The sequence below is a fragment of the Gossypium arboreum genome, chromosome 3 (genome assembly GCF_025698485.1).
Source record: "Gossypium arboreum isolate Shixiya-1 chromosome 3, ASM2569848v2, whole genome shotgun sequence".
NCBI classification, from domain to species: Eukaryota; Viridiplantae; Streptophyta; class Magnoliopsida; order Malvales; family Malvaceae; genus Gossypium; species Gossypium arboreum.
Window position 1 is genome coordinate 136,043,857 of NC_069072.1, and position 27,243 is coordinate 136,071,099.

At 31.3% G+C, this 27,243-nt stretch overlaps 4 protein-coding genes and 1 long non-coding RNA gene across 6 annotated transcripts; 3 read left to right on the plus strand and 2 right to left on the minus strand.

Annotated features, from left to right (window-relative positions):
- The first annotated feature begins 11,093 nt into the window (after nt 1-11,093).
- On the plus strand, nt 11,094-14,436 carry LOC108476004 (protein PHR1-LIKE 3-like). 2 transcript variants are annotated; one of them, XM_053026030.1, is made up of 6 exons: nt 11,094-11,564; nt 12,727-12,803; nt 12,987-13,041; nt 13,569-13,647; nt 13,730-13,799; nt 13,889-14,436. In XM_053026030.1, the coding sequence occupies exons 1-6, from the start codon at nt 11,375-11,377 to the stop codon at nt 14,330-14,332; spliced, it is 915 nt and encodes a 304-aa protein (XP_052881990.1). In that variant the 5' UTR covers nt 11,094-11,374; the 3' UTR covers nt 14,333-14,436. The 2 variants fall into 2 exon arrangements, with proteins under 2 accessions (XP_052881990.1, XP_017633529.1); XM_017778040.2 differs by having other exon boundaries at nt 13,892-14,436.
- A 148-nt stretch (nt 14,437-14,584) lies between these two features.
- LOC108476001 (uncharacterized) lies at nt 14,585-17,007 on the plus strand. The gene has a single exon (XM_053026344.1). The coding sequence runs from the start codon at nt 15,212-15,214 to the stop codon at nt 16,907-16,909; it is 1,698 nt and encodes a 565-aa protein (XP_052882304.1). The 5' UTR covers nt 14,585-15,211; the 3' UTR covers nt 16,910-17,007.
- Nucleotides 17,008-17,217: 210 nt separating this feature from the next.
- LOC108476002 (cytochrome P450 CYP749A22-like) lies at nt 17,218-19,331 on the minus strand. Its single transcript, XM_017778038.2, has 5 exons — nt 18,960-19,331; nt 18,650-18,873; nt 18,345-18,577; nt 17,891-18,269; nt 17,218-17,797 (listed from the first exon to the last, which is right to left on the minus strand). Exons 1-5 carry the CDS (start codon nt 19,234-19,236, stop codon nt 17,357-17,359), a joined length of 1,554 nt encoding a protein of 517 aa, XP_017633527.1. The 5' UTR covers nt 19,237-19,331; the 3' UTR covers nt 17,218-17,356.
- Nucleotides 19,332-20,052: 721 nt separating this feature from the next.
- Nucleotides 20,053-20,778, minus strand: LOC108475303 (cytochrome P450 CYP749A22-like). The gene is made up of 2 exons (XM_017777270.2): nt 20,469-20,778; nt 20,053-20,367 (listed from the first exon to the last, which is right to left on the minus strand). Exons 1-2 carry the CDS (start codon nt 20,776-20,778, stop codon nt 20,120-20,122), a joined length of 558 nt encoding a protein of 185 aa, XP_017632759.1. The 3' UTR covers nt 20,053-20,119.
- Nucleotides 20,157-20,888, plus strand: LOC128290689 (uncharacterized). Its single transcript, XR_008280477.1, has 2 exons — nt 20,157-20,252; nt 20,604-20,888. It is a non-coding gene; the product is annotated as an uncharacterized LOC128290689 (long non-coding RNA).
- Nucleotides 20,889-27,243: the final 6,355 nt, after the last annotated feature.

The following is a 27,243-nucleotide window of genomic DNA, read 5'->3' on the forward strand; positions in this document are numbered from 1 at the left end:
AATTAATTAGTTACTAACGTAGCATACATGTGAACTGCCAAGTCAACAAAGTGAATAAATGTTAATTTTTTTTATAGATGATTTGATAAAGAAAAATATAAGTTTAACCGAAAAATTAAATAAATGGCTGAACCAATCATTTATGACTGAAACATCATTTTGAATCAGCTTCACGTATTTACTTAAACCCAGAAAGCACATCATCACCAAAATGAAAACCCAGAAAATTAGTAATTGTAACACCTAACAAAGCTAGCTAAGCCATTATCCAACTTCTCCAATTCCCATTAAAAAGAGAAGCAGCAGCAGCTGGCCTGAACTAAGTTACAAATCAAAGGAGGAGGAGGAAGAAGAAGCGATGGTTCCAGGGTGAGGCATGTGTGCCAAAAGGATAGTTGTAGATGCATGGCATGACATGCTGGGAAGATTGGCTTCCATATTGGGCAAGGAAAGTAGTATAACATGGGTAGTTCAAGAAAAATGATGAGACAGCGTAACATGGGCGTGTAGCATAACACCAAAATAGTTACGATGATAGAGCAGAAGTTTTACATGGAAACCGAGAAACATCATTTACTCGCTCTTTAAGTAGCTCGGCCTGTCTTACAATGCTTGAGCATGTGACAGACAGTCAGTGGCGGAGCCACGTACAGGCCAGCCAGGGGTATAGTTTAAAATTTTTTCAATTTAGTCATTTGTAAATATATTATGACTCTCTTAAAAATATAACTAGATCTCCTCAAGGTTTAAGATTTTTGCAATTTCCCTTTGTATATATATTATAACACTCCTAAAAATATAAATAGGTCCTTCCAATATTTTTCTAGTATTAAAATAATATTAAAAGATTTATTCTTGATAAAAATAAAGAGAAAATCTTCTTGAAGAAGTTAAATTACTCATGATAACTTTTGAATGATATTTTTGTTAAATAATAATAATTTAATATTTATTTAATATTTCACTTGAAATAATAATATTTTATAAGTAATATATGATAATATATAAAAGAAAAAGAAAATGAAAAGATGAAGAGATTTTTATCATCTTTTTCCTTCTATTGGTGCTTAGCAAGAAAAGAAAAGAAAAATTCTTCATCATTTTTCCTCCAAATTTTAAGTATATGTTTTTCTTCAAACTTTTCATAGATTTTGAATCTTTGAAGCTTGTTTTACATATATTGATGGAAGCTTATAAAATTAAGTGAAATATATATGTTTTTTGATGGAAAATGATTAGGAGATGGTTTCTAACTTGTTAGAATTGTAAAAATGAAACAAAAATAGCTAGATAATATTATAGTAAGTTTCGGTCAAAGTGAATGTGAGGAAGAAAAACTTGGTCATTTTGTTTAAAATTATATCAAATGATAGCTTATGAAATAATGAGCATTCGGGTGAAAACGGAATAAAAAGTAGTTTTTTTCGAGTCAAAAGTTATGTGAATTTCAGATCAAGAAACTTAAGTTGTCAACTTGATAAACCATTGATAAACCATGTATATACAAGTTTATCATTAGTAGTTGATTTACTATATCTAGCTATATTAATTTTATTTTTGTGAATTTTGAATTATTTAATTAATATTTAAAATAATATGTTTGAATTGAAAATTATGATTTCAATTATAAAATTAGTGAATTCTTGATTTTAAATTGAATTTGAATACTACGATGTCAAATGGTTGAACAAGCACGGCATGAGTATATTTGATTAAAAGTAAAAATCTTATATTATGCGATTTATGATATGAATATGAAATAAAATTGAAATGAGAATGTCATGAAAATCAGAATGGAAATGGATGTTTACGATCATTTTGCTTCTTTTTTCTTTTTTTTTTTTCAGGTTGACTAATAATTTTACATAGCACGTCTAATTTTACCTTATTCCTTCGAGATTAATATCCTAACTCCGTTATTACAGACAATATTAAAGTTTTCATATTAAGTGGTTGAAGAGAATCATTGTATGCCCTATGTATTCATGTGCAAATTCAAGATTTCATTTTAATCCCCACAATTGATAGATATTTGTAACTTTTGTTGTAAGTTTGTGGTAATATGTGTTGGTACACATTTTAGTACAATACTATCAACAAAGCAATAAACATTTATTGTGTACTAACGATATTCTTTTTCAACACTTTTAACGAAACAATTGTACTTTTAATGGAATATATATATATATATATTAAGGGTGGGAGTAGGGATGTAGCTATCTAAAATAGAAAAATTTTCATTTAAGATTAATAATTAAATTTTTATTTAATTTTTTCATTTAAGATTAATAATTAAATTTTATTTAATTTTTAAAAATTACAAAGATTTAAATTATTAAAACGATGAAATTATATTTTATTATAGAAAATTTAGTTAATTTTTAAATTAATCTGTCGAAGGTCAAATCATGAACGTGTTAATTTAGCTTTACAAATTTTTTATTATAAATGATTTAGAATACATAAATATAGAATTTTAATTTTCATATGAAAAGAATAATTGATGTTTATAAGTGAAGTAAAAATTATTAGGAGGTTGGTAGTTATAGGAGAACCGAGTCTCAACCAGGCATAAATCTAGATAAGTGTGTTCAAATAGGCTATTTTTCATGTTTTTTTTTTTATGGCTATATTTTAATAAGATAATACCAATATATATATGTCTCTCTGTGTGTGTGTGTGTGGGGTAAGATGTTCCTAACCTTACCTTTTATATTTAAAAAAAAAGTTTAATAATGTGTATCCAACAAGGTGGCTTTCCTTTTGCAAGCATACTTTAATCATGCCTCAAATATGCATTATTATGATATACTAATCATTTTAAAAATAATTAATGTTTTGTAAAAATTATAAATATTTTTTTGGTAAAACAAATACTAAAACGTCTTAAATTTGTCCTACAATATCAAAAGCACAATTTGTTTTCTAACATGTTAACTTCCACCTTATCAGTAGAGACCGATTTAGTAATCTTGTCGGCAATACAATTAGCCTCCTTTGAGATGTGTTTAATCACCCAATGTTTTTTATGTTGTAGTAGCTTTTGGATTCTCCTCACCAGAGCGAAAGTTGAAATAGTTGGAGTGTCTGTTCTTAGTGCTTGGGCCACCTCGAAATTATCTGTATGAATCATAATTCTCTCCAATCTCTGTTCTTTTAGAAGGATAAGACCATCCAAAATACCCCAAAGTTCGACATAAAAAACAGAGTAAGTTTTCAAGAAATGATTAAACCCCATAATCCATAATGGTTATGCTTAATAATATGATAGGGTTATAGGATACTAAAAAAATAAAACATGACATAAAATGATTTATATAATTCAAATTAGTAATGTATGAAATTTATATAAATATACAACATTTCAAATAGGGAAGATTATCAAAATAGTCATTTTTGTTTTCCTTAGGTGATATTTTAGTCACTTATGTTTGAAATATTACGTTTTAGTCACTTACGTTATCGTGTTGTAACAATTTAGTCACTGAGCGTTAATTGTTATTAATGGGGTAATAGTAAGCTAATGTGGCACGTTAAATCATCATTTTAAATAAAAATTTTAGGTTAAATTGTACAATTGGTCCCTATATTTTTTCATTTTGAGCAACTTAAATTTCTTCTTTTACGTTAAAAGAGATGGAGAAAGGAGGAAAATAAAGGGAGAAGCATAAGAGAATGAAAAAAGAAAGAAAAAAAAAGGAGGGGGAAGTTAAAGGAACATAAAAGAAAAAAAATAAATTGCTCAAAATGAAAAAAATATCGGGACCAATTGTATAATTTAACCTAAATTTTTTGTTTGAAATAATGATTGAACATGCCACGTTAGCTTACTGTTACACTGTTAACAGTAATTAACGGATCAGTGAATAATATTTTTACAACATGTTAACGTAAGTGACTAAAACATAATATTTCAAACATAAATAACTAAAATGTAACCTGAAGGAAACAAAAGTGATTATTTTAGTAGTTTACCCTTTTAAATACCATCATAATACAACAAAATACATATTTACCAAATTTAGTAATTCGATTTCAACTAGAAATTAGGATTTTGGCATAAATATCACCAATTTTTACTCTCTTTTAAAATTTTAAAATTTGATTTTATATAAAAAATATTGAATTACATCCCATTCAATTTTAATTATTAGAAATGAAATTAATTTTTTTTAAAATAATCATAAGGTGTGATAGTTGCTCACCTCATCCCTTAACTATGTGATTGGAGATTTGATCGCTGCTCATAAGAATATAGCACATTTCATAATCAACTGTTTATTTATTTGAAAAGCACTTGCAGCAAGGGAATTAATCATTGTTACCAGGGACAGATCCAGGATTTTACTCTAAGGAGGGCAAAACTTCTAAATTCGAACGACCTTTTTTTTAATGTAAAAAAGTATTAATTCTTCTCGGATACTTTTTTTTTATCAAACTAATCAATTCAATATTTTTTAAAAAGCATGAATGGTTTAACTGTAAAAAAGTTAAAAGAAAAAAAAAATCACATTATATAAAATTAAATATTTCTTTCCAATATCCAAAAAAGAATAACTAATACTATAACAAAAATTTCATAAAATTCATTATAATTCCAATAATTAAATTTAAAAAAGCATGGCCTTAGTCCTATTCATCGATACTAAGCATCCTAAATTGCACATTTGATTTTTCATAAGATCGAACTAATAACAAAAGGTTGAGGAACCGATTGATTATTATTGCTTTTTGACACCCTTTTCTTAAAAAAAAAACGATTTTTTTGTTGACCATAATTTAATCAAAAAACCTGAAGATTGTAATAATATATTAAACAACAACATATTAGGAAAAAAGAATAAGCTAAATTAATAAAGAGCATAATTTATGCAAAAATACTTATTAAAAGGTCTTTTGCGTAAAGAGTCGAGAGGAAGATAATTTATATTTTTTTACTCTATGCTCTCAGTCTTGGCATCAAACTCCTTTCTTTTTCTCTCGACAGTGTTTGCACTTTATTAAAGGAAGATAATTCCTCAGCAAGACATATAAATTAAAATACAAGAAATTCACTAACTTAATATGTCTGGGTATGGATCAAATCAATTACTTATAGAATTTGACTTTAAAATCCATGTTAGGCCTTTAAATTTAGTCTTTCAAGACCCATCATATATTAATATTTGATTGTTATTATTATTATTATTATTAAAGTTATATAATTAAAAAACTAAAAAATACATTGCTAATATAAAGTATAACTTTATAACTTAAGGGATGAATATTATACAATATGAACACTAAATTTAAAATATATTATAATTTATATATAAAATTTAAAAATCTAAAAATTTCAAGGGAAGCGATCGTCTTTACACCCCCGGATCCACCCCTAATTGCTGCCAGCGATAACTACCTTCATCATAACTTTTAATAAAAAAATGAAAAACCAAATAAACGAGCAAAACATAATATAAAAATTTAATTGGATCCAATATAACTGTCGAATACCAAAAAATTAGTTTGATCGGGATTGTTAGTAAAATAGAGCATGAAAACAGAAAATGGTGGGGGCAAGCAAGTTGGCAACTTTGTTAACATTTCCAAGCAATAAATGCGAAAAGCTGTGACATTAAAGTGAGTCAAATTTTGTTGTGATGTCATTTCTGCTTCACCAAGTTATTTGCTGTGCATGACATGCAATCACTTTCTTTTTTTGTTCTTTTCATAATTATGATATTATTTTTAATTATTATAAATTACAAAAAAATTCCAATTTTATAATATCTAAAATACTAAACCTATTTCACACAAATTATTTTCATAAATCTTATTTGCATTTGAAGTATAAAAGAAAACTATATAATCACTAAAGAGTTAAAAGACAGATAGTACACAACACATGATAATTCATATTATTTTTTTTCAAAATATTTATATAAAATTGATATATATTTTTAAATTATAATAATAAATACGATTAGCATAATTTAAACTCAAGCCACAACTCAAGTAATGAACACCTTTTACTACTGCACCATCACATAGAGTTCTAAAATTGATATATTTTAATTCATATTAGAAAATATTAAGATATTTTTATGGTCATCCATCATATTTATATTATTTTTAAAATTTTATATTATATTTAATTATCATATTAGAAAAATCCCATAGAGCTGAGCAAGTGAGCAGTCCAGTATTATTATACTATTATGAGAAAACTGGTAGACTTTTTGTCCGTATGTCCATTGTCAGCTTCCTACCTCATCTACTCCACTCCCTCCTTTGCCTGCCTTCTTGCAAATAACATATAATATCTATATATAGATATATTATATGGGTAAATTAATGATGATTTGACTATTTAAAATTTTTATTTAAGTTATTAGGTTGTTAAGATTTTTTAAAATTTCACTAATAAATTTTAAGAGACTATTTAACAATCGGTACGGTAGATTAGTACTCATCGATAAGTGGAAGAATATACAATATATCTAAGTAATTAACAGTCAATGCCGAAAATTTAAAAAAAAAAGTTATTTAGATTTTGATTCATAAATTTGTAATATTTAAAGCTATTTTAAGAATAAAAAAAAAACCTAAACTGTAGAAGAGAGAGGGAAGAGAAGTTTTCAATTGGTACAAACATTGCAAATAGAGAATGTCATACAATAACAATTTTAACAATCCAATAACTTAAATAAAAACTTTAGAATAATTCAATGATCATTTTGTAATCTTTTGAAGTTAAATGACCAAAACATAAACTTACTAATAGTTTAGTGATCTTGAGTGTAGTTTACCTATATATATATAATTGCAAATAGTAAACCATGCAGCTAACTCAAGTCCATTATTTGACCTAATTATCAACAAACGCATACTCTATTCATCACATGAATGATGTGCTTTCTCCAATGATGCAACACAAATAGAAAGAAAAATGTGAAAATTATTTCAAAGGAATTTAACAAGGACATAACTTAGTTAAAAGAAATAGAAAATAAAATAAAGATTTGTTGATGCAAAATTTCAACAAGGGAGGATTACAAGAAGGAAAAGGTGGTTAGGCTTGAAATGGTTCACTCATGAAGGGCGGAGAGCATTAATGATTAAGGTGAAAGGGAGAAGTAATGACGAGCTCCCATGGTGGAAGAAGAAGCTAAAGGATGTTTGTGGTGGCTGAAGAATGGAAGAGTGGAAGAAAACCCCCTATGCCCTAATACTAAGAAGTGTATATAAGCTTTTCAAAAAAAAAAAAAGTGTGTATAAAGAGGTCTTTGGTATGACCAATGTTGTGATCAAGATATTTATGTATAACAAGTTTTTTTTTTTTCATTAAGAGAGAAAACTAAAGAAATCTTTATTTCTGAATAATCAAAATTGAATTACATAACTCATCTACTAGCTTTGTTATACATAGTATATTTGCTACCAGATTACCTCCATCAAATGCCATCAGTTCCATCAACATACCTCCACTAATAGTACTATTCAACCCATACCTAGAGAACACGTGAACCGCTATTTTTGAGTAGGCAATTTATATTGATGGAACAAGCATCACTTGTACCTCCATTAATAGTACTATTCAACCAGTACCTAGAGAACACATGAACCACTACTTTTGAATGAGTAATTTATATTGATGGAATGAGCATCACTTGTCACCCGCATACTCTATGATGTCATATTGCCCCTTAGCTAAAGCTCTTGAAGAGACTATAGTTAGGAATCATCACGTGCCTCATTAAGTATACATATGTATATACCCCTTCTCACCTTTGAGAAGGGATAAATACAACGAACCTCATTCAGTTTTCACTCAATTCTCTCATTAAACCTTTAAGTCATCATCCTCTCCTCTTTTACCTTGTTCATTATTGCCTTCACCTAATGGCTCTTTGCCCCCTAAGGGTGAACTAACCTTTTTTTCATCACCACCGTCTCATTCACCCAAGTTCTTGATATCTACAATTAGTGTGGTAAGTGTAGATGACATGGCTCATTCAACCACTGGTGTCCTTGGTATTGTAGAAGAAAGAGACTAAGACCAGAAACAACAAACTTAGACATAAACATGAGTAGTGTAAAACCAGCCTCAAACCAACAATAATATTAGTGTTTGTTAGGGCGAATAGACCTCTCGAAATTATTATTCAAGCTCATAACAATTCATAAAAATGTAGGAAAAATAATGAGTCTGTTAGAAGAACAACTCTTTACACAACAAAAGTTCGATCAAGAGTAGTAGAAAACATAAGCAAGAGATCAACAAAAGAAATAAAAGAAATGAGAAAATAATTGAAGAATTATGGGTTAAAAGGGAACCTCAACAATAAAACCCCCTATCTAGCAAGAAGAGACGACCTAGTCAAGGGCAAAGCCAGAACAATTTTTTAGGAGGGGCCGAACGAAATTTTAATTTTTTATAATCTATATCTTTATAAATTTTAAAGGATTAAATCGAATTTTTATAATTTTAGGGGGGGCAAAGTGCAATTTTACCTTTACTAATTTAAAATTTTTAAAAAAATTAGAAGACCTAAATGACAATTTTTTATTTTAGAGGAGGCCGGGGGCTGGCAATCGCCTCTGGAGCCAGTCTTACTCCAATAGGCGACAGAATTGATGATGTGAAGATAACCTAACAGACTAATCAAACCGACCACAAGAGTAGAATCAACAAATGCAAGAAAATCTATTTGAAATGATTGGAGTTAATATGTTATTACATAATTACTAAACTACTCGTAACCTCCACTTTCCATCCATAAGTTGAAGGACAATGTCCACTTAAGCGCATTCAAATTCATGTTCTTTTGTTAAAAAGGCGGTGCTAATTGAGTTAAAATTTAATCAACTAAATTAATACAAAATTAATTACATATTGAATCATAGAAATATTTATAGAGAGGATATAAAAATTAACTTATTTACTCTTTTTTCTATTGTTATAACTTATTTACTTTTTTTAGTGTTATAGAGAATTGTGGTTATTTCTTTTAATAACGTGGTAGTGATCTTGGTTTCTAAGATGGTAGGTTTTTCATTTGACGCTTTAAAGTTTTATAAAATTATATGTTAGTATAAAGATAAAATTGTATTTTGACCCTCTAATAATTTATATTTTATCTTTGGCCATTGTCCTTGCATATCATCCTCAATGTTCAAACTTGAATCTTCCTCTTAATAGTACAATATACCATACTATTATACGGAAAGCTTGAGTAAAACTTACCTACTTTATTCAAAGAGAACTAGCCAAATAAACATATCATCTCATCGTCTACTTATAGACAACATGGTTCACATTTTTATAGAATCTTACAACCTAAATATTTCAATTTGGCCAAATAAGGTAAACTTTTAAGAGAAAATTGAAAAATTGGACCAACTCAAATACTTGGTCCCACTTCTTCTTTCAAATACACTTTTCTATTTTTAAATTCTTCCATATCTGATAATGACTAAATTTATGTTCAAACTTATATATAAATATGGATTTAATGTGTAATTCGATATATAAATTTTGATTTATACATATAAAATTTCGATTGTGCTTTAAATTTATAAATAAAATTTTAATTCGATTTAATCATACACATTAAAAAATTACATCAATTCAATAAATATAATGATTTGAAAATTGATATGGTGTCAAATTAACATATTTATATATTTTATTTTGATAAATTTTTAATGCTAATAATTTTGATATTTATTGTCTAATGTCAACAACAAATTAAAATATGAAATCACATAGGAATAATAATTTGACATTTTTAAAATTTTAAGATTTTATTATTTTATATAAATATTATTTATGAATATATTTATTAGAAGTTTAATTAAAATTAAATTTCTTTTAAATAAAATATATCTTTTAAGAAATTGAGTAGAAGTAAAATCTAGGTATTAATTTCAGCTTAAAAAACTGAAAATTGGGGAACAATTCACGTCCTTGCTTTTGCTTTTGGTTTGGGAAAAGAAATCAAATTTATTTTATTTTATTTTGTTAACTTCATTCAATTTTAATTCTTTTCTTTAATTTCATCTAAATTATTTTGGTATTTGAGTCGTATTTAACTTTTTTTTTCATTTTAGTACTTTTTTCGGTTCAAGAGATAAATTAGATTATCCCATTATATTATTTTTAGCGTTGTTTCAATAATAATTCTTTTCTTTGTACATGATTGAAAATGATACATAGGTGGTACAATTAATTCGACATTGAATTACTTTATTAAGAAATAAGTTGACACGGTTTAATTGAGAGTACAATTGAGTGACCTTTTGAGATTAAATGATCTAGTTTATATGATCCATGCGATTGAAATCATTAATTAAAATAGGGTTCTTCTAGTTCGTAAAGTTACTAATGGATTAAATCGTGGAAGCATTTTTCGGAGTCATTCATTCGATAAAGGTTAATCGTTGAGCGGTTGCCACGGTTAATTTACAATTAAGGAATAGTTAGTGGTTGGGATGTATTCAATCACTATAACTAACTTACCAGTGAGCTAGAATATAGTTCATGATCAGTTCTGAGACATCTTCCTCGAGGCTAGAATATTCATCAATTGAGTTTATTTTATCTAATTTCAAATTCAGTTTTTATTTACTGTTTTAATGTTCTTTGATTTTTATTTATTTAATTTTGTATTACTTTAATCCCCTTTATTTATTTTATGTAGAATGACAAGAGGTGAAACCAATCCCAACTAATCCACGTGGGATTAACCCTATTCCCTGTATTACGAATTTTATATTTCGTTTTTAAGTGTATAATTATTTTTAGTGGATTCACATTATGTATATAATATGTTCACATAAAATAAGGTTATATTAATAATATATAAAATTTAAATTAAATTAATATTTAATATATAAAATTACATAAAATTTAAAATTTATCAATAAATTTGTTTTAACTTTTAATAATTAAAAGATATGAATTTTCTCACCATAGACTTGTTAATAATTCAGCCTTATTATTTATGCACACATGGAATGAATAAAATAACAACAACGAATTTTTTATTTTAAATTTTAGATGAATTTAAAAATGTATTTATTTAGTATAAATAAGAAAATGGAAGAGAGAGAGAGAGAGAGAGAGTCAGAAAGTGAAAGACAAAGACAAAGACAAAGACAACGACAAAGACACAACAACACATCGCTGTCCTAATCTCTGCATGCCTCAATTTTCACTCACTTCCCTATTAAATTTCTGTCTCTCTTTCTCTCTCCATCTCTTCCTATCTTCTTCCTTCTCTGACCAGTTTTGGGTCACCGCGGTAAAGGCCTCAGCTCATATTGTTTTCATCGATTTTCCTCTGCATTTTCCATCACTTTCTCGGGAAAAAAAAAGGAAGTTTCAGAAGAAATGTACTCGGGTATGCGGTCGTTATCGTTAGATGGATGTGTGGGGGATTATCAAGGGTCGCTTGATGGAACCAACTTGCCCGGTGATGCTTGTTTGGTCCTAACAACCGACCCCAAGCCTCGACTCCGATGGACGGCTGAGCTCCATGAACGTTTTGTCGATGCTGTTACTCAACTCGGCGGCCCTGACAGTAAGTTTTTGTTTCTGGGTTATCTTTTCCTTTTACTTTTTGCTATAAAAATGTGATTTTTTGCTTATTTTTATTTGTTTGATTGGTCATGATAATGTGTTATATTAGTGGTAATCAAAGTTCCTTTTTAAAAAATAAAATAAAAAATAAAAAAATCAACTTTCTGGATTTTGGGTACTTTAAGTATCTCTTCTCTCTTGAAATATGGGTTACTTTTTTTTTCTTTAAAAAACCTATTTCTTTGAGATTTAGTCATTATGTTCTTTGAGACATTGATAGCATTATTTTTGGCTTTTGAGAACTGGCCTTTCGAACACTTGGGTTTTAAAGTTGATACATGTTATTAATTTGTATTTTGGTAATTCTAGTTTCTATATTGTCTTTAAATTTAGTTTCATTTTGATCCTCCTGTTGATTGTTGAAAAAGATGTGTTGTTACCATGTTGTTCATGTCATCTTTGATTTTTATTACAAGCCACAATTGTTTTTTTCTTTGTAATGTTTGGTAATGATTTAACAGTCATGTTTTCTATTGGCACACCATTTAATATCGTTGGAAAATGGATCATGACATCTTGGAACTTTCTTTATCTCATTGCCATTGTCTTGTTCTTTCTATCATATATCTGCCAATTCTATTATTTTTTGGCCTCTTGTTAATATTTTATTGCCATGGATTTTCTTCTTTTACTTGTATGAACCACATATATTTGCATAAACACGTAGGTTCTTGTGCCCACGTTATGTTTCTGGGGGTACTTATCTAGCCATACAATACGACCAATAGGACAAAACATAGTTTTGGAGCCATTAAGTTCAATAATTTCGGTCTCCATACTTTCCTGTTGGAAGACAAACTTGAGCAAACTGTGGTTCTTTGTCTTGGTCTGCAAGAATAATCTTGGTATTAGTATTTTCTTCCTTTAAAATTATGCCATAGGATTATAGCATTGTAAAAAACAATTGTAAAAACATCATACATGCTTCTCTGTTTGTAACTTGGAGTGATACTATGTGAACCAACCTAGTTGATTAACAATGGCATTTTAAGACTCGACCTTCATGCCCCCTTCTGTCATGTCTTGTATGAACTGGCATTTTGTTGTTATAAAGTTATGAATCTTGACCTAACGTAGTTCGTTTGTCTTGAAATGCATTGCAGAAGCAACCCCTAAGACTATTATGAGAACAATGGGAGTAAAAGGCCTTACCCTCTATCACTTGAAATCACATCTTCAGGTTCGTTGTTACCCTCATCAATGGTCACGACATGAAGTTGTTCCCTTTTTATATTAGTGCTTTCCTGCCTCTGCTTGGTTTGAACTTTTATGTGCACCCATTTATATCTGCATGTGTTTTTGTTGGGAGGAGATGGCTTTACCGGCTAAGCTAATTGAAAAACCGTTGCCTCTGTTTTTGCAGAAATACCGACTAGGGAAACAATCTGCCAAGGAATCAACTGATAACTCTAAGGATGGTAGGAGACTCATTCTCTTTAAACTATTAATTAATTTATTCATTAATGAATATGGTAACTTCTTCCTTCTACCATATTTTAGTGTTGTACCTTTGATTGGCTCAATGAGTCATGAGCAAGTACTATGACAATTTGACTATTTCAACTCTGTCAAGAAGAGACTGTTGACAAAATGTTTCTATCATATGCGCCCGGTTTAGTACAAAGTGAAGAAACTGCACATAGGAAGACATTAACTTTTTTCCTTTCGGGGGTACTTATAGGCATGGGTTTGATAAATCATCAAATTTTGCTTCCAAATTTTGTACTAGAACTTTTTTAGTTATGTGCTCTTCAGGGTTTCATAAAATTTCCGAAATTGTTTTTGAACTTGGTTTTATATGACTTTCTCGTTTCTGCCATGTTTACGTGGTATATTGATTCTCGTTGGAGGTCCAGAGAATTATTTCATGTGAACTGATAGATGGCAGATAATTGTTAAACATATTCTTAGTTGACTGACAAAGATATATTTCTTGGTGTTTCAGCTTCCTCAATTGCAGAAAGACAGGACACTGGCTCATCTACAACAGCATCTTCGAGAATGATTGCGCAAGACGTGAATGAGTATGTTCTTTTTGCTCTTGCTTGATGATCTCGTTAGCTTTCTTGAATTTCATATGAATACTAGATTCCATCTTCCGAACAGTGGTTACCAGGTTACTGAAGCTCTTCGAGTGCAGATGGAAGTTCAACGAAAACTACATGAACAGTTGGAGGTTGGTCAGAATTCTGGTCACCTCATAATGATGTTTGTCACCCTTGTAGTTACACATGTTTTTTTCTGCACACTAACGGTTTCACTTAGCAGGTACAACGTCGTCTTCAACTCCGGATTGAAGCACAAGGCAAATACCTACAGTCAATACTCGAGAAAGCTTGTACAGCACTGAATGATGAGGCTGCTGCTTCTACTGGTCTAGAAGCAGCCAGAGAAGAACTTTCCGAATTGGCTATCAAGGTTTCTAACGATTGTCAAGGGATGATCCCTCTCGATAACATAAAATTGCCTTCCTTGTCTGAATTCACTGCAGCTCTAGAGAACAAAACTGCTTCCAATATGCCAACCCGAATTGGTGACTGCTCCATCGAAAGCTTCTTGACTTCAAGCAGAAGCCCTTTGTCACAAACGGGTGTCGGGTCACAGGCTGTTACAATGAAAAGGCCAAGGCCCCCATTTGGTATCGGTGACTCTTTTCCCTTGGGTGGCATAAGGCAAGAAATAGAGTGGGTAATGCCTAATATTAGTTGAGTTGTAAGACATTTCCATCTTAGAAATGGTACCTTCTCTTATTATTTTTCCTTTTTGTTTTACTCTTCTTTCTAGTTAATCTAAAATGTAGTTTTTTTTTTCAACTGTATTATCAGTGGCCTATATATATATATATATATATATATGCTAAGAGCTGATCCATTTGAATATGGGGTTACCTTAAAATTCGAACTGAATCGATTCAATTATAATTCGACCATAAATGCCATCCAATTCAATTGGTCAAAATAAAAATAGAAACTTTCAGAAAAGAAGCCCGCTTTCTCTCCTATTCTTCCTCAAGCTTTATGTTGATTCAAGGACCAAATTTTTGATGTGTTTTTTAGTCTCAAATGACTTGAGTTAATCAAAACCAACATGGGGTGAGTTACCCGGATTTTAACTATCTGTTCCAAATACTAAAACTTGGTACTTTTTCAATGGCGTGCAATGTGATGGATTCATGGACATTCACTGGTATTGTGGGTGCGTTCCTTGATCTATTCATAGCTTATTTATATCTTTGTGGATCAACTCTGGCCTATTTGGCTTCAAGATTTCTGGGTTTATTTGGACTGTCTTTGCCTTGTCCTTGTAATGGATTGTTTGGGTACTTGGAAAAGAAAAATCGTTTCCAAGCCATGTTAGTTCATGATCCATGTCTTAAAATCTCACCCGTTCAATATTCTATTATGAAAAGACTCCCTTTTGATGCTATCTGGAACAACTTTTATGATGATGGAGAAGATGACGATGATGATGAGCAACGCGATAGCCAATTGAATTCGGATTATTGGCAGGATGGGAAAGTAGAAATGGAGGGGGAAGCTTCTTCTAGTTCATGTAATGGGAAGAAGAATACTTTTGTTGGTGTGAAAAATGGAAACTTTGGGCAAATTCATAAGTGGAAAGGGAGGCCTAAAGTTGGTCTTAGGCGACGCAAGAGAATTGATAGTTTTCTTGGTGGAAAAGTTTCATCTTCTCCAAATGATCCATTGGTTTCCATTACGACACCAACTGGTTTCAATTCTTCTGCTACTTTTGTTAAACTTGGCAAAGATGTTACCGAAGAGAGTAAGACTCTGGTTCATTCCGAAGGTGATGATCTTTTACGAAACCTTCCTTTGGTTTTTTTATTATGTTAATGTCACATCTAATGTGTTCATAGTTCTGTACTTTTTAGATGGTAAGGAAACTGCAAAAGATATTGGAGGGCCTAAACAAAATTTTCAGGGTTCACAAATGGATTATGACTCTTTTGCTGAGAATAAATCGGTGGACGAAAAGGAAATAGCAATGGTTATCAAGCGCTCGGCATCGGCTCAAGATTTTGATGGCGGCAGAGTCTTGGGACAAGCTCTCGATGCAGAGCACGCTGCTTGTGCTGCTCTTTACATTGAGCTCGAGAAAGAGAGAAGCGCCGCTGCCACTGCTGCTGATGAGGCTATGGCGATGATACTACGTTTGCAAGAAGAGAAGGCAGCCATTGAGATGGAAGCTAAGCAATACCGGAGGATGATCGAGGCGAAATTCACATATGATGCTGAAGAAATGAACATTCTCAAAGAGATCTTATTAAGGAGAGAAAAGGAAAAGTATTTCTTGGAGAAGGAAACTGAATCTTACAAGCAAATATTATACGGGAAAGAGCAGCTGGATGCTGATATGTATGATACTGCAGCCACGGAGGAACAAGAGATGTCAAGTGAGTGGGAGCTACTGCAAGTTCAGCAGGTCAATGAATTGTTTAGAGAGAAGGACAAGACGAAAGTTAACACCGATTTTGTGGAAGGGATAGCGGTCACCGAACTCAATAAAGCTGCCAGCTTTTTGAGTTCGAGTATTGAAAATAATGATGCACATATGTTTAGAAGTGACGATGAGATTAATACCATGGTAGAAGATAAGAAGCAATGCAACGAAACCAATCCAAACCAACATTCGGCACTGAAGACAACTGAGGCTAAGATGATTTTCCCATACATCAACGAAAAATTGGAGAAACTCGGAAAAGGTTTACATAGATCAGATTCTGGTTCTGATTTCCATGTACTCGATGTTCATGTCATTAACAACGCATCAAATGTGAAGAACAAAGAGGGTGAAAAAATAATCGAGAAGAAGTTGATCGGTGTTTCCTCAAACTCACCTAAAGCATGTGATAATCAAACCCCCGGTTGGGTAGAAATTGAGCCTGGCAGGAAAGGAAACAGTTTAGAGAGATCGGAAGGATTACCACCAATTCATCCTTCACAACCAAAATATTTGCATAGAAAATCGAAGTCGGCTTTTGATTATGAAAGGTTAAAGATTGACAATGAAGTTGGGTGGCTCAGAGAAAGGCTAAAGATTGTACAACTGGGAAGAGAGAGGCTCAACTTCCCTGCAGGCCAGAAGGGAAGGGAACAAGTTGAGTTGCAAATAATGGAAGATATTGCAACTCAGCTTCGAGATAGACAACAATTAACCGAGTCGGGGAAGGCTCTACCACAGGCACCGTTGCCCCCTCCATCTTCTAAGGTGCTCTTTTACTCTCTACATGATCAACTCTATAGGATATTTATTATAGTTCCTTAAAATAAACATAAGATATTGAAGATGTTGAGATGAGCACCATTAATTTATTGCTCTAGCTGTATGATTTCAGGTAATGTCAAAGAAAAGACATAAGCAAAGTGCTTCTTTAGGAGGATTAGGAAGCATTTAAAAGGGTGAATGGTACCATCGATTTGAAGGTTTTGATTTAAACGTTAACTTCACTAATAAGTTTTCTGCAAAAAAATGTACTTGTTAAGCAAAATTTTTATGACTTATTAGCTCGGCAGGTTCCTGGCTGAAATGAGCTTATGTTGATCGTATTATATAATTACTAGTTGACATATAAATTTTATAGAATAATAATTATTTTCCACTAAATTTTGACTTAAACAAGTTGAAGGTGAATACATGAATAAACTTATTTAAACCCCAAATTCATAGCAGCTAAACTTATTTAAACCCTGAATTCTTAGCAGCTATGTTACATTACGCATCGTTATGCAGTGACTCCAGTATTACTTGAATTCCATGTTGTGGTTGAATGGTGATATAAGGAATTGGTGAGTGGACATAGGCAGGGGAAAGAGAAATGGTGTAGCGTTGTAGAATCATGGAGAGTGCAATCTTCGTTTCGATGATTGCAAAGTTCATACCAACACAATTCCGAGGTCCCAATCCAAAGGGACAAAATGCACCTGCATTGTAATTGGTAGCTTTGGCAATCCCTTCTGCGAATCTCTCTGGTTTAAAAAGATGTACCTCATCTCCCCATAGTTGAGGGTCATGGTGAGATGCAGAATGTACAACTAGAAGATCTAGATTAGCAGGCAAGACTAGCTTCCCTAACTGAACTTCTCTTTCAGCTCTTCTCATCATGGCAATTGATGGACCATATAATCTTAGAGTTTCGTAAATAATCATGGTCATCTGTTTGCAGAATAAGAATGAATCAGATTACATTAAAGAATTTAATGTACTAGAGGCATATTAATATACACCAGCGTTTGACAGTTTACTTACAATTTTGAGTTTAGAAATGCCTTCAGAATCTGGAATTTGGTTGCCAAATATCTCAATCACTTCTCTTCTTGCTTTCTCTTGCCAATCTCCATGAATTGCTATAAGGAAGACCATCCATGCAAGTAAGGAATTAACAGTATCTTGTCCAGCAAAGTAGAACGTTTTGCACTCATCCACCAAGTCTTCCATCGAAAGCCTGTTATTTTTGTCTGGATCATGATAGGCTTTTACAAGTAATCCCAGAAAATCATTGCCGAAGCTATCGGCTTCTCTGTTCTCAACTTTGTCTTCTCTTTTCTTAACAATCTTCATTACACAATCTTGTATTCCTTTTGAAAGTTCTTCAGACTTTAGCATATCAGCAGATTTCCATAACTTGCTGTAAAAGCAAACCAAGGTCAGCTATGTATTGACAAAAACTGAGGGATCAATTAAGCTTTTAGAGGGGACATACTTGATCAGAGGAATTCGAGTTTCGAAGAGATTTCTGCTCCTAATTATTGACAACTTGCTCAACATGTCAAAAATCTTCTCCCCTTCCAAGTAACTGCTACCGAAAGCTGTTCTGGATATCACTTCCGAGGTCAATAATCTAAATTCATGATATACTTCCATCTCTTTGCCTACATAGCTTTTCCACTTTTCTAGCATTGTTTCAACACTAGCAATTACAGCTGGTGTCATGTTCTGCACAATCAATCCTCCAACATATATAAGAAAGATTTAGAAAACTAATTTCACATGTTTGGAGTGTTTTACCTTTAAGCTTTCCCCATGAAAAGCATAATTCGCCAACTTCCGTTGCTTCAGCCATTTTTCACCTAGAGCTGTCACAAGCCCATTCCCAAATAGGCCAGTGAGAAAAAAAGTAGGCTTCCTTTTTGGAAAAGTTGTCGCACTATGTTTCAGAACCTCGTTGACAAGTTCAGCTTCCGTAATCACCAGTTCAGGTCGATTACCGTCCCAAGCAAGATAAATCCTCCCTAATCAAGCAATAAACAAAAAAGGGTCCATTTTTTCTTAGAACTAGAAGATCCAAACCATAGTGCAAAACATGCATAGATCTTACCATATCTGTTGACACATGAGTAAACATGTGGCTGCACTCTGGGAAATATATCATGTCTCAAGGCGCCCATAGGTTTGCTTAAGGCTTCCATTGTCATTTTGGTAGCTTCTTTGTTGTTGCCATGGATGAAGGTGTAAGGAGGTCCTTTGATTCCCTGTGAACTCATCATACGCTGTAGACGGAGAGGCCTCCATAAGTAATCATAAAGGAGCTTTACTAAAGCTATGAGGATGAAACAACATGGAAAAAGAATTGCAAGCTTCGTCAAGGCACTCATGTTTCTTCTTCTCTCAGCAATGAATTGAAATGGTGCTTTAGCTTTTGCATTTATGGTGACAGGTTGACAGGTACGGCATAGTAAAAGAGATAATTAGATTTATTTTTCTTTATTTATTTATTTCTCAATTTGTACGGTCTTGGGCTCTTTGACAATTTTTATTTTCATGGACCATAATCTACACATATTTTGGGTACTTTCTTTGTTATCACGTGGGATTGCTATTCAATTTTTTTTTAAATATGGGTAATTTTCGTTTTCACAAATAAAAGTTATAAAATAATTATTTAATTACTGAAAAATATTTTTAGTCACCATTAAATGATTAACGGAAATATAGGGTGACAACTTTTAAATTTAGTAGAATAGTAATTTTAACCTTCAATATTTTTACATTGTGTTAATTTAATCTTGATTTTAAAAATTTTAAAACCTTTAATATTTACATATTATGTAATTTAATCTTTTTGTAATTTTGTTTTTCTTTGTGAACCTTTCACAAAGCTAGAAAATAAATTTATTAGTTAAATTTGATTGAAAATATATCAAAATAAAAATACTAAAAATTCAAGATAATAAATTTCACATTTTTTATTATTTTAAAATTAACTCTTAATGTCACAAAGAAAATAAAAACTACAAAAAGGACTGAATTACACATGTATAAATATTGATGGCTAAAGTTGTTATTATACTAATTTTAAAAGCAATCAAGTTTTCTTCCTACTAGTAATTTAACTATTGATGACCAAAAATGAAAAAGTCTAATAGTTGGATTCTATTTTATAATTTTTCATAGTTGGGTGATAAAAAAAGAAATTTTTCATATTAAATAATAAACTTTACATGCCATTTATGTATAATTCTTATAAATTAATTACAACTAATTTATAGATTTGGAGGATTTACCTTTAGGCTTTCCCCATGAAAGCATGATTGGCCAGCTTTCGATGCTTTGCCCATTTTTCTCCCTCAATGAACACAAGCCATTTCCCAGGAGCTTCCCACCAACATCTGTAAGCTTCCTTCTCTGAAAAATTTTCTCACTATTTTTCATAACCTCTTTGATCAATTCAGGTTCTGAAATCACCACTTCAGCTCGAACGCCATTCCAATAAACAAAATTCTTCCCTAATCACACAACACAAAACAAAAAGTGTCCATCTTTTTCTTAAAGCTAGATAAGCAGAAGTTACAATAAATCATAGTGAAAAAACAAGCATCCACTTCACCATATGTATTGATCCAGGAATAAATATGTGGTTGTAATCTGGGAAATAAATCATCTGTCAAGCCCACAGCTTTGCTTAATGCTTCCTTTCTCATTTTGGTAACTTCTTTATTGTTGCCATGGATGAATCTGTAAGGAGGTCCTTTGATGCCCTGTGAATTCATCATATGCTGTATACGAAGAGGTACCCACAGGTAATGATAAAGGAACTTTGTTAAAGCTACGAGGAAGAAACAACATGGGACAAGAATTACAAGCTCCATCAAGCCACTCTTGTTTTCTTCTCTTACCACTGAATCCAGATATTTCATTTGTATTTATATTGTAATTTCCATATTCAACAAATACACTGTACTATCATTAATGTTTTAATTAGTATTTACATTATAATTTAAACAGGAAATAAATAATTAATTCAAAATTTCCGTTGGGTTGAGGGTTGTTCACAATTAAATGCGGCTAATGAGAAGATATCTCTATTATTAACAGCAAAGCAAATACAATTCAACAAACAGTCGACTTTCTTTGTATTAAATCAAACTGGCCTAACTCCTCTACAACTCTATTTTGCGAAAATGGAGATTAGAGTTAGCACCAAATCCAACGGCCACCTTTGTGTTATACCCCTCTTACCGCTAGTTGGTCTGCTGATGCCAACTTGTCAACTCTATGGGGAAAATTTGGTACCACGCCACGCAATTCGACTCTCCTCATTTTTTTCGCATTTTTTCTATTCATGAAAGAGATTTGCATCTTGTTTTTTTTCATAGTTATGTTGCAGATTTGCGGTTGGTAAAGAGGCATCGACTATGACAGTCTAAATCCGTTGAAGATTTCGAAGCCATCAGAAAGCAAAAAATGAGGTGCCCACCAACCATGTATTTTAAAGACCACGAAAAATAGCTTCATCAACCATTAAAGTCGAAGGTGCACCGTTAGGACGAGAGAAAGAGTTGATTTCAAGATTTTTGGAGACATCGGAAAATATTGGGAGTGACACAAAGATGTGCTATATCATTCGTCAAGGTTTTGGCAATGGCTGAGGCATATGATATTGTGGTGACGTAGAGATTAATTCCCATTTTGTTAACACTGACGTGGTAAGGCCAATTTGTTTTGATTTTTTCAACATCAACATGGCGGGATAGAGATTGGTTTGATTTTTTCAAGATTGGCGTGGTAAGGTGAACCACATTTGTGATGACCAAGGTGGATCTGTTCTGAATGGTAAGAAGATCTTTTGCAACTTCAACATGGCAAGAGGAGGACTCATTTTGAACTTTGCAACCTTAACATGGCCAGAGACTTCAACATGGTGAGGGACGATCCATTCCAAACTTTGCAATATTAACATGGAAAGAGGACTCGTTCCAAATTTTGTAACATCAACATGGGGGAGTAACTTTTGCAACTTCTACTTGGTAATAAGTGTTGGATCTGAAGCCCTAATTGTATTATATTCGTTTGTATACTTATATTTTTTTAAATAAAATAGTTTAATAAAAATATTCATAAATCATATTAATACCTTTTCTATATTATCATCAATTGTTTTTGCATGCAAAGTAAAATGAAAGCAAATATTGACTCATTCAGTGGTGGAGCTAGAATTTTTTTTTTTGGTGGAATTAAATTGTATACTTTTACAATAGTGAAAATTATAATTTCACCATTTTAATAGTTTTTATTTTATAATTTTAAAGGATTCAATCGAATTTTTATTATTTTTGGGGGCCAAAGTATAATTTTACCACTACTAAGTTAAAATTTAATAAATTATAAAGGGCCTAAATAAAAATATTCCATTTTAGGGGGGTCAAGGCCCTTGCCAGCCCCCCTTGGCTCCGCCACTGGACTCATTGTTGGTCTAACGTTTAACTAATACTAAGTTATATTACGTGGTTGGATCGTAATACGAAAAAATAACTTGTATTAGTAGATGAATATAAACATGTCATTTGTTTGATCAGAAATGAGCAAACCAATTGAAAGATTAATATGTCATTTATCAAGTCCAATTGGGGAGATGCTTTGTCTTGAGCATTGGAGTGAATGACTCCTAGAAGATAGAGACATAAATGTGACTAACTGAGCTGACAGTACATCGAACAAAACCCAAGTAGAATAGATCTTAAATTTGTTTATAGATTTATCCACTTGTGATGTTCATAGTGTGGCAAACCTTAATCTTGAATGGATGATGAACTATGTATGTGTGACTCATATATTTTGATGTAAGTAAAAGCCTGGATTCAAATAGATAAAGAATTGAAAGCTGATGTGCTGGATATACGACTTATTTAGTATAATTCACAACAGTGAAATTTAAAGCCCAACAAATAGGTAAATGATATCCTATCATTGGCATTACATGATAGATGAAAAGTAAACGTGGTCACTAGTCATTTGTCTTTATGATGAATGACTTAATTACTATTTGATAGTAATTAAATTTTCATGAAGGAAAATGTAATGATTACAATGAGATTAAATAGGATTATATTTGGAGAACGAGTTTATCCCAAAGAGATTAAGGATATCTTACGAGGGTAACACACGTATGACAAGGTCATTGGATGAGTATTGATCAAGTAGCTTTAGTAGTAGTATGTAATTAGGGAGAACTCAGTCACAATACTATAATGAAATGACTTCATGCCTAAATAAGTTCATAATTAATAGGGGAAAAGCTGGAACTTTATAAATCATTTGAAGCCCTAATTATATATGCTCAATCAGTCCCTCTATTAGCTCGTTGAAACCAGAAATGAATTGAATTTAGAATCAAATAAACAGAAATGGATAGAAATGATAAAGTTAGAGGAATGTGTTACATTCGAAAATGCATGTGATTTCTCACTTAGTATGGAAATTACTTGAGAATTAATTTAAGTTTTTGAATTATTATTTTCAAATAATTGAAGTTTGAAAATGGATTTAAATTAATTGATCATAATGAATCCATTGAATATGAAAATTAAATATATTTCTCATAGATTATTTATGGTAAAGTTGTCATGACTTTAATGAACTAGAATTAAGTTGAGAAAATTATTTAAATTAATTTAATAAAAAGTATTTATTTTGAAAATAGAAAACATGTATTGAGTTGGATTAAATTATAAAGTGTTGGGTTAAAAGTTTAAGAAACACATATAATTTAACTCAATACAGGAGAGATCCAAAATTCCTCATAATATGTATGATGGGGTGGCATACCCAAATTAAATATTGAGGTGTGCCACCCCTCTCTCCTAGTAGAACTAAGGGACTAGTTTTTCTCTCAGACAAATATTATTTGTATTCTAAAAATTCAACCAAGATTCTTCTATCTTTCCCCATAAATAGATGACACTGGTAGGACTAAAATAAAAGAAGTTTTCAATTTTGTTATTCTGTCTGAAAATAGTAAGAATTTATTTCTAAGTATAAATTATATTTTTTAGGTATAAAAATTCAACCAATTTCTATTAAAAGAAATATTTACTTTCCTACTGAAAGTAAAGAAAATTGTTTCTGGTTTTATGTTTGATTCGTGATTGTTTGAGCCCTACACCTAAAGCGATTTGTGGTACTAGAATAACAGAGAAGGTTGTTCGGTTGAAAGCCAAGAACGTCTAGGATCTGTCTCGCATAAAGCATAAGTACTTTTCGAGAAAATTCTATTGCTATAAATATCACGAACTGACTCAATTTTCAAAAATTTTAATTTTTCGTTGTGACAGAAAATCGTTTTAAAACTGGATTTTATCCAACAAGAGGAGGGCATATTCCAAACTTTGTAACATCAACATGGCCATAGATAGAACTTGTGACACCTATGAAGAACAATCTCGAACTTTGCAACTTCAGCATGACAAGAGGTACAACATGTTATAAGGAAAGTCCACCCAAGAATTAGATGCACTAAGAAGGTGAAAGATGACCAATGCACACCAAAGATGATCCATCTAGATTTTAAGGCACTTAGATGGTGAAAGATAACTCACTCATCGTTTTTGGCAACCAAGGAAGATTCACCCCAAATTTAATGCATCTAGATGATGAAGAAATTTGCTCAACTCTTTGTAGCATCAATAAGGTGGGAAGTCTAGTCAACCCTTAGTAGCATATCAAGATGGTGGAAGATTCGCTCAACACTTCAAAGCTTCAAGATGGTGGCAAGATTCGCCTAACACTTCAAAGCATCAAGATAGAGGGAAGATTTGTTCAACATTTCAAATCTTCGAAATGACTGAAGATCAAATTTTGATGGGCTTAAATCAACACCAAAAAGTTGGAAAATCATGTTCAAAAAACGCAGCGGAGAATAGGTTTAAGGGAAAATTAGAGTTTTAATTTTTTTTTCCAAAACAAGAACTTAATTATGTTATCTAAAGTAATAAACACTTAATCAAAATTGTATATTTATGATTCGTCTAAGATGTACACTTCGGCCGAGTAGTTTTCTCTATTATCCTCAAGCTTAAGTCTGTCGAGTGTGGGCTCGGTTCGAATTAGAAAAATTTTCACAAAATTACTAGTGGGACAATTTTGTAATTTCTCTAAATTTTTAGAGTCAAGTTGTAAATAACAAGAATATCTTTAGAAATTTTTTAAAATAATTTTTTCAAATAATTTTCTCTCTACTTTTTTTGAATTCAAGTTTGTGATTATAACGACCCAAACTCTCTTTATATATGGAGAGTTTAAAAGAGTTTAATTAGGACTAGAATTAATCACATTAATATTAAGTTAATAAAATATTATCTAGATAAATACTAAATTAAATATCATATTAATATCTAGATAAATATTAAATTAAATTTAATATTAAATTCATTAAAATAATATTATCTTTGGAAAAATTAATTTGAAATCAAGTTGTCTAGTAGAGTCCCATTAGGAGTCTAATTTTTCCACTGCTCTACCACCAAAGAACCACCACTGCTTACCATTTGCCGATCGCCGACCGCCAGATTGCCCTTGTGCTCGGCGGTGCCTTTATTTATCCCACGTCTCCCCGGCACCCCGAACCATCACCATTTTGCCTGAATGGGCCTGGCCGGTTCGGCTGCTACCAATTTGATTCTTGCTAGTGACGGTCCAACCAATTCGGTCTAGCCACCGGTTGGACTGTTGATCCAGTTTCATACACAGGGTCTGGTTCAACCAATTTTTGGGTTTCAGTCTCTGGTTTTGGTTCTTGGGTCCAATTTTTAAGTTCAATTATCCATTTGACCAATTGTTTGACTTGAAAATTAATTTTTAAAAATATTATATTTATTTTAATTAATTTGATTAATTTAATTTTACTTGATCAAAATTAATTTTCTCAAATATCACTAAGATTTTCCATATTATTTTTTCAAGAAAATCATTTAATCAAATTCTCCAATTGAACAATTCAAACAACCATCAAATTTAATACCTTATCGAATAAATCGACTCAATTAAATTATTTCCAAAGTCGAGGAATTTTCTTTTAATTCAAATGCAGTCTGATTGAGTTTTTGTTGAGCTAGCGAATGGACCAATCATACATATATATACAATTAGGTTTGAGTACTTGCAAATATGTTCTGAAGTATCGTTTTAATAATTTACAATTTACTTAATCATGGAGTTAGTCCACAATAAGTACCATGATTGAAAACTCCTTATTGTATACTATTTACGAAAGCAATTCATCAAACTACTTTGTCTAATGACCTCAGCATGTGTGTTACTCTCATATGATATCTTTGATTCCTTTAAGTTAAATTTGTTCACCCAATACAATCATATTTTGTCTCATTGTCACCATTGTATTTTCTTAATGATTAATATGATCATTGTGTAACTAATGACTGTGATAAATTACTTGTTAGAGAACAAGCAACCCGTGACCACGTTCCATATTTATCAATCCACACAATACCAATGAGAGGATATCGTTAACTTTTTAATAGAGCTATGAATTCCATTGTTGTAAAATCATGCCATATACAAGTCATGTACCCAACATATTGACTATCAGCTCGATCATCTTTAGAGTATAAGCCATCATTTATATTAAAGCACATGAGTTACATACGCATGGTCAGTCTCAAGATTCAGGTAAGTCACACAATGAACGTCACAAGTGAATTAATTCACAAACAAATTTAGATGTATTTCAACTTGGGTCCAGTCCAATGTATCATTCTTCTAATTAGTACATATATGTCTCTACTCGTGGAGTTAGTTGCTCTGATAGTCAAGACTAGTCATCTCACCAATTGAAATTGTAGACAACATAATAATTCTTCTAAGTATTTGAAGCAAATTCTCACTTTGATTCTTTTACGAGATTACAAACTCGTTTAGATTATCTACTGAAGTAAGTTGTCTTTCTTGCAATGTAAACATTCTTATAGTACTACTTATCATCAGTTCAAACTCTTAGACAATCAATTAGCTAATATTATTACACAAAAGTTTTCCCCCATATTGTTAGTATTTATATTCACTAACCCAATTATTAAATTATCCAAATGCTCTTATTTTAATAAAACAATAAATATCAATTTGAAGGTATTTTTATCTTTTAACATAAAATCCAAAAAAATACAAACTTATAATAGGATTTGAACATAAGACAAAATAAAGTATACACTTCCAATTTTATAATTTTTATGGCATCTATTTTAAATAAATATATTATATAATTGTTTTCATCCACGTTGTTGGAGTTACATAATCTAATTTTGTTGATGTTATTAATTGATTCAAGTAGATAATATGGTTAACTTTTCTATCAAAGTGTTAATTTGAGT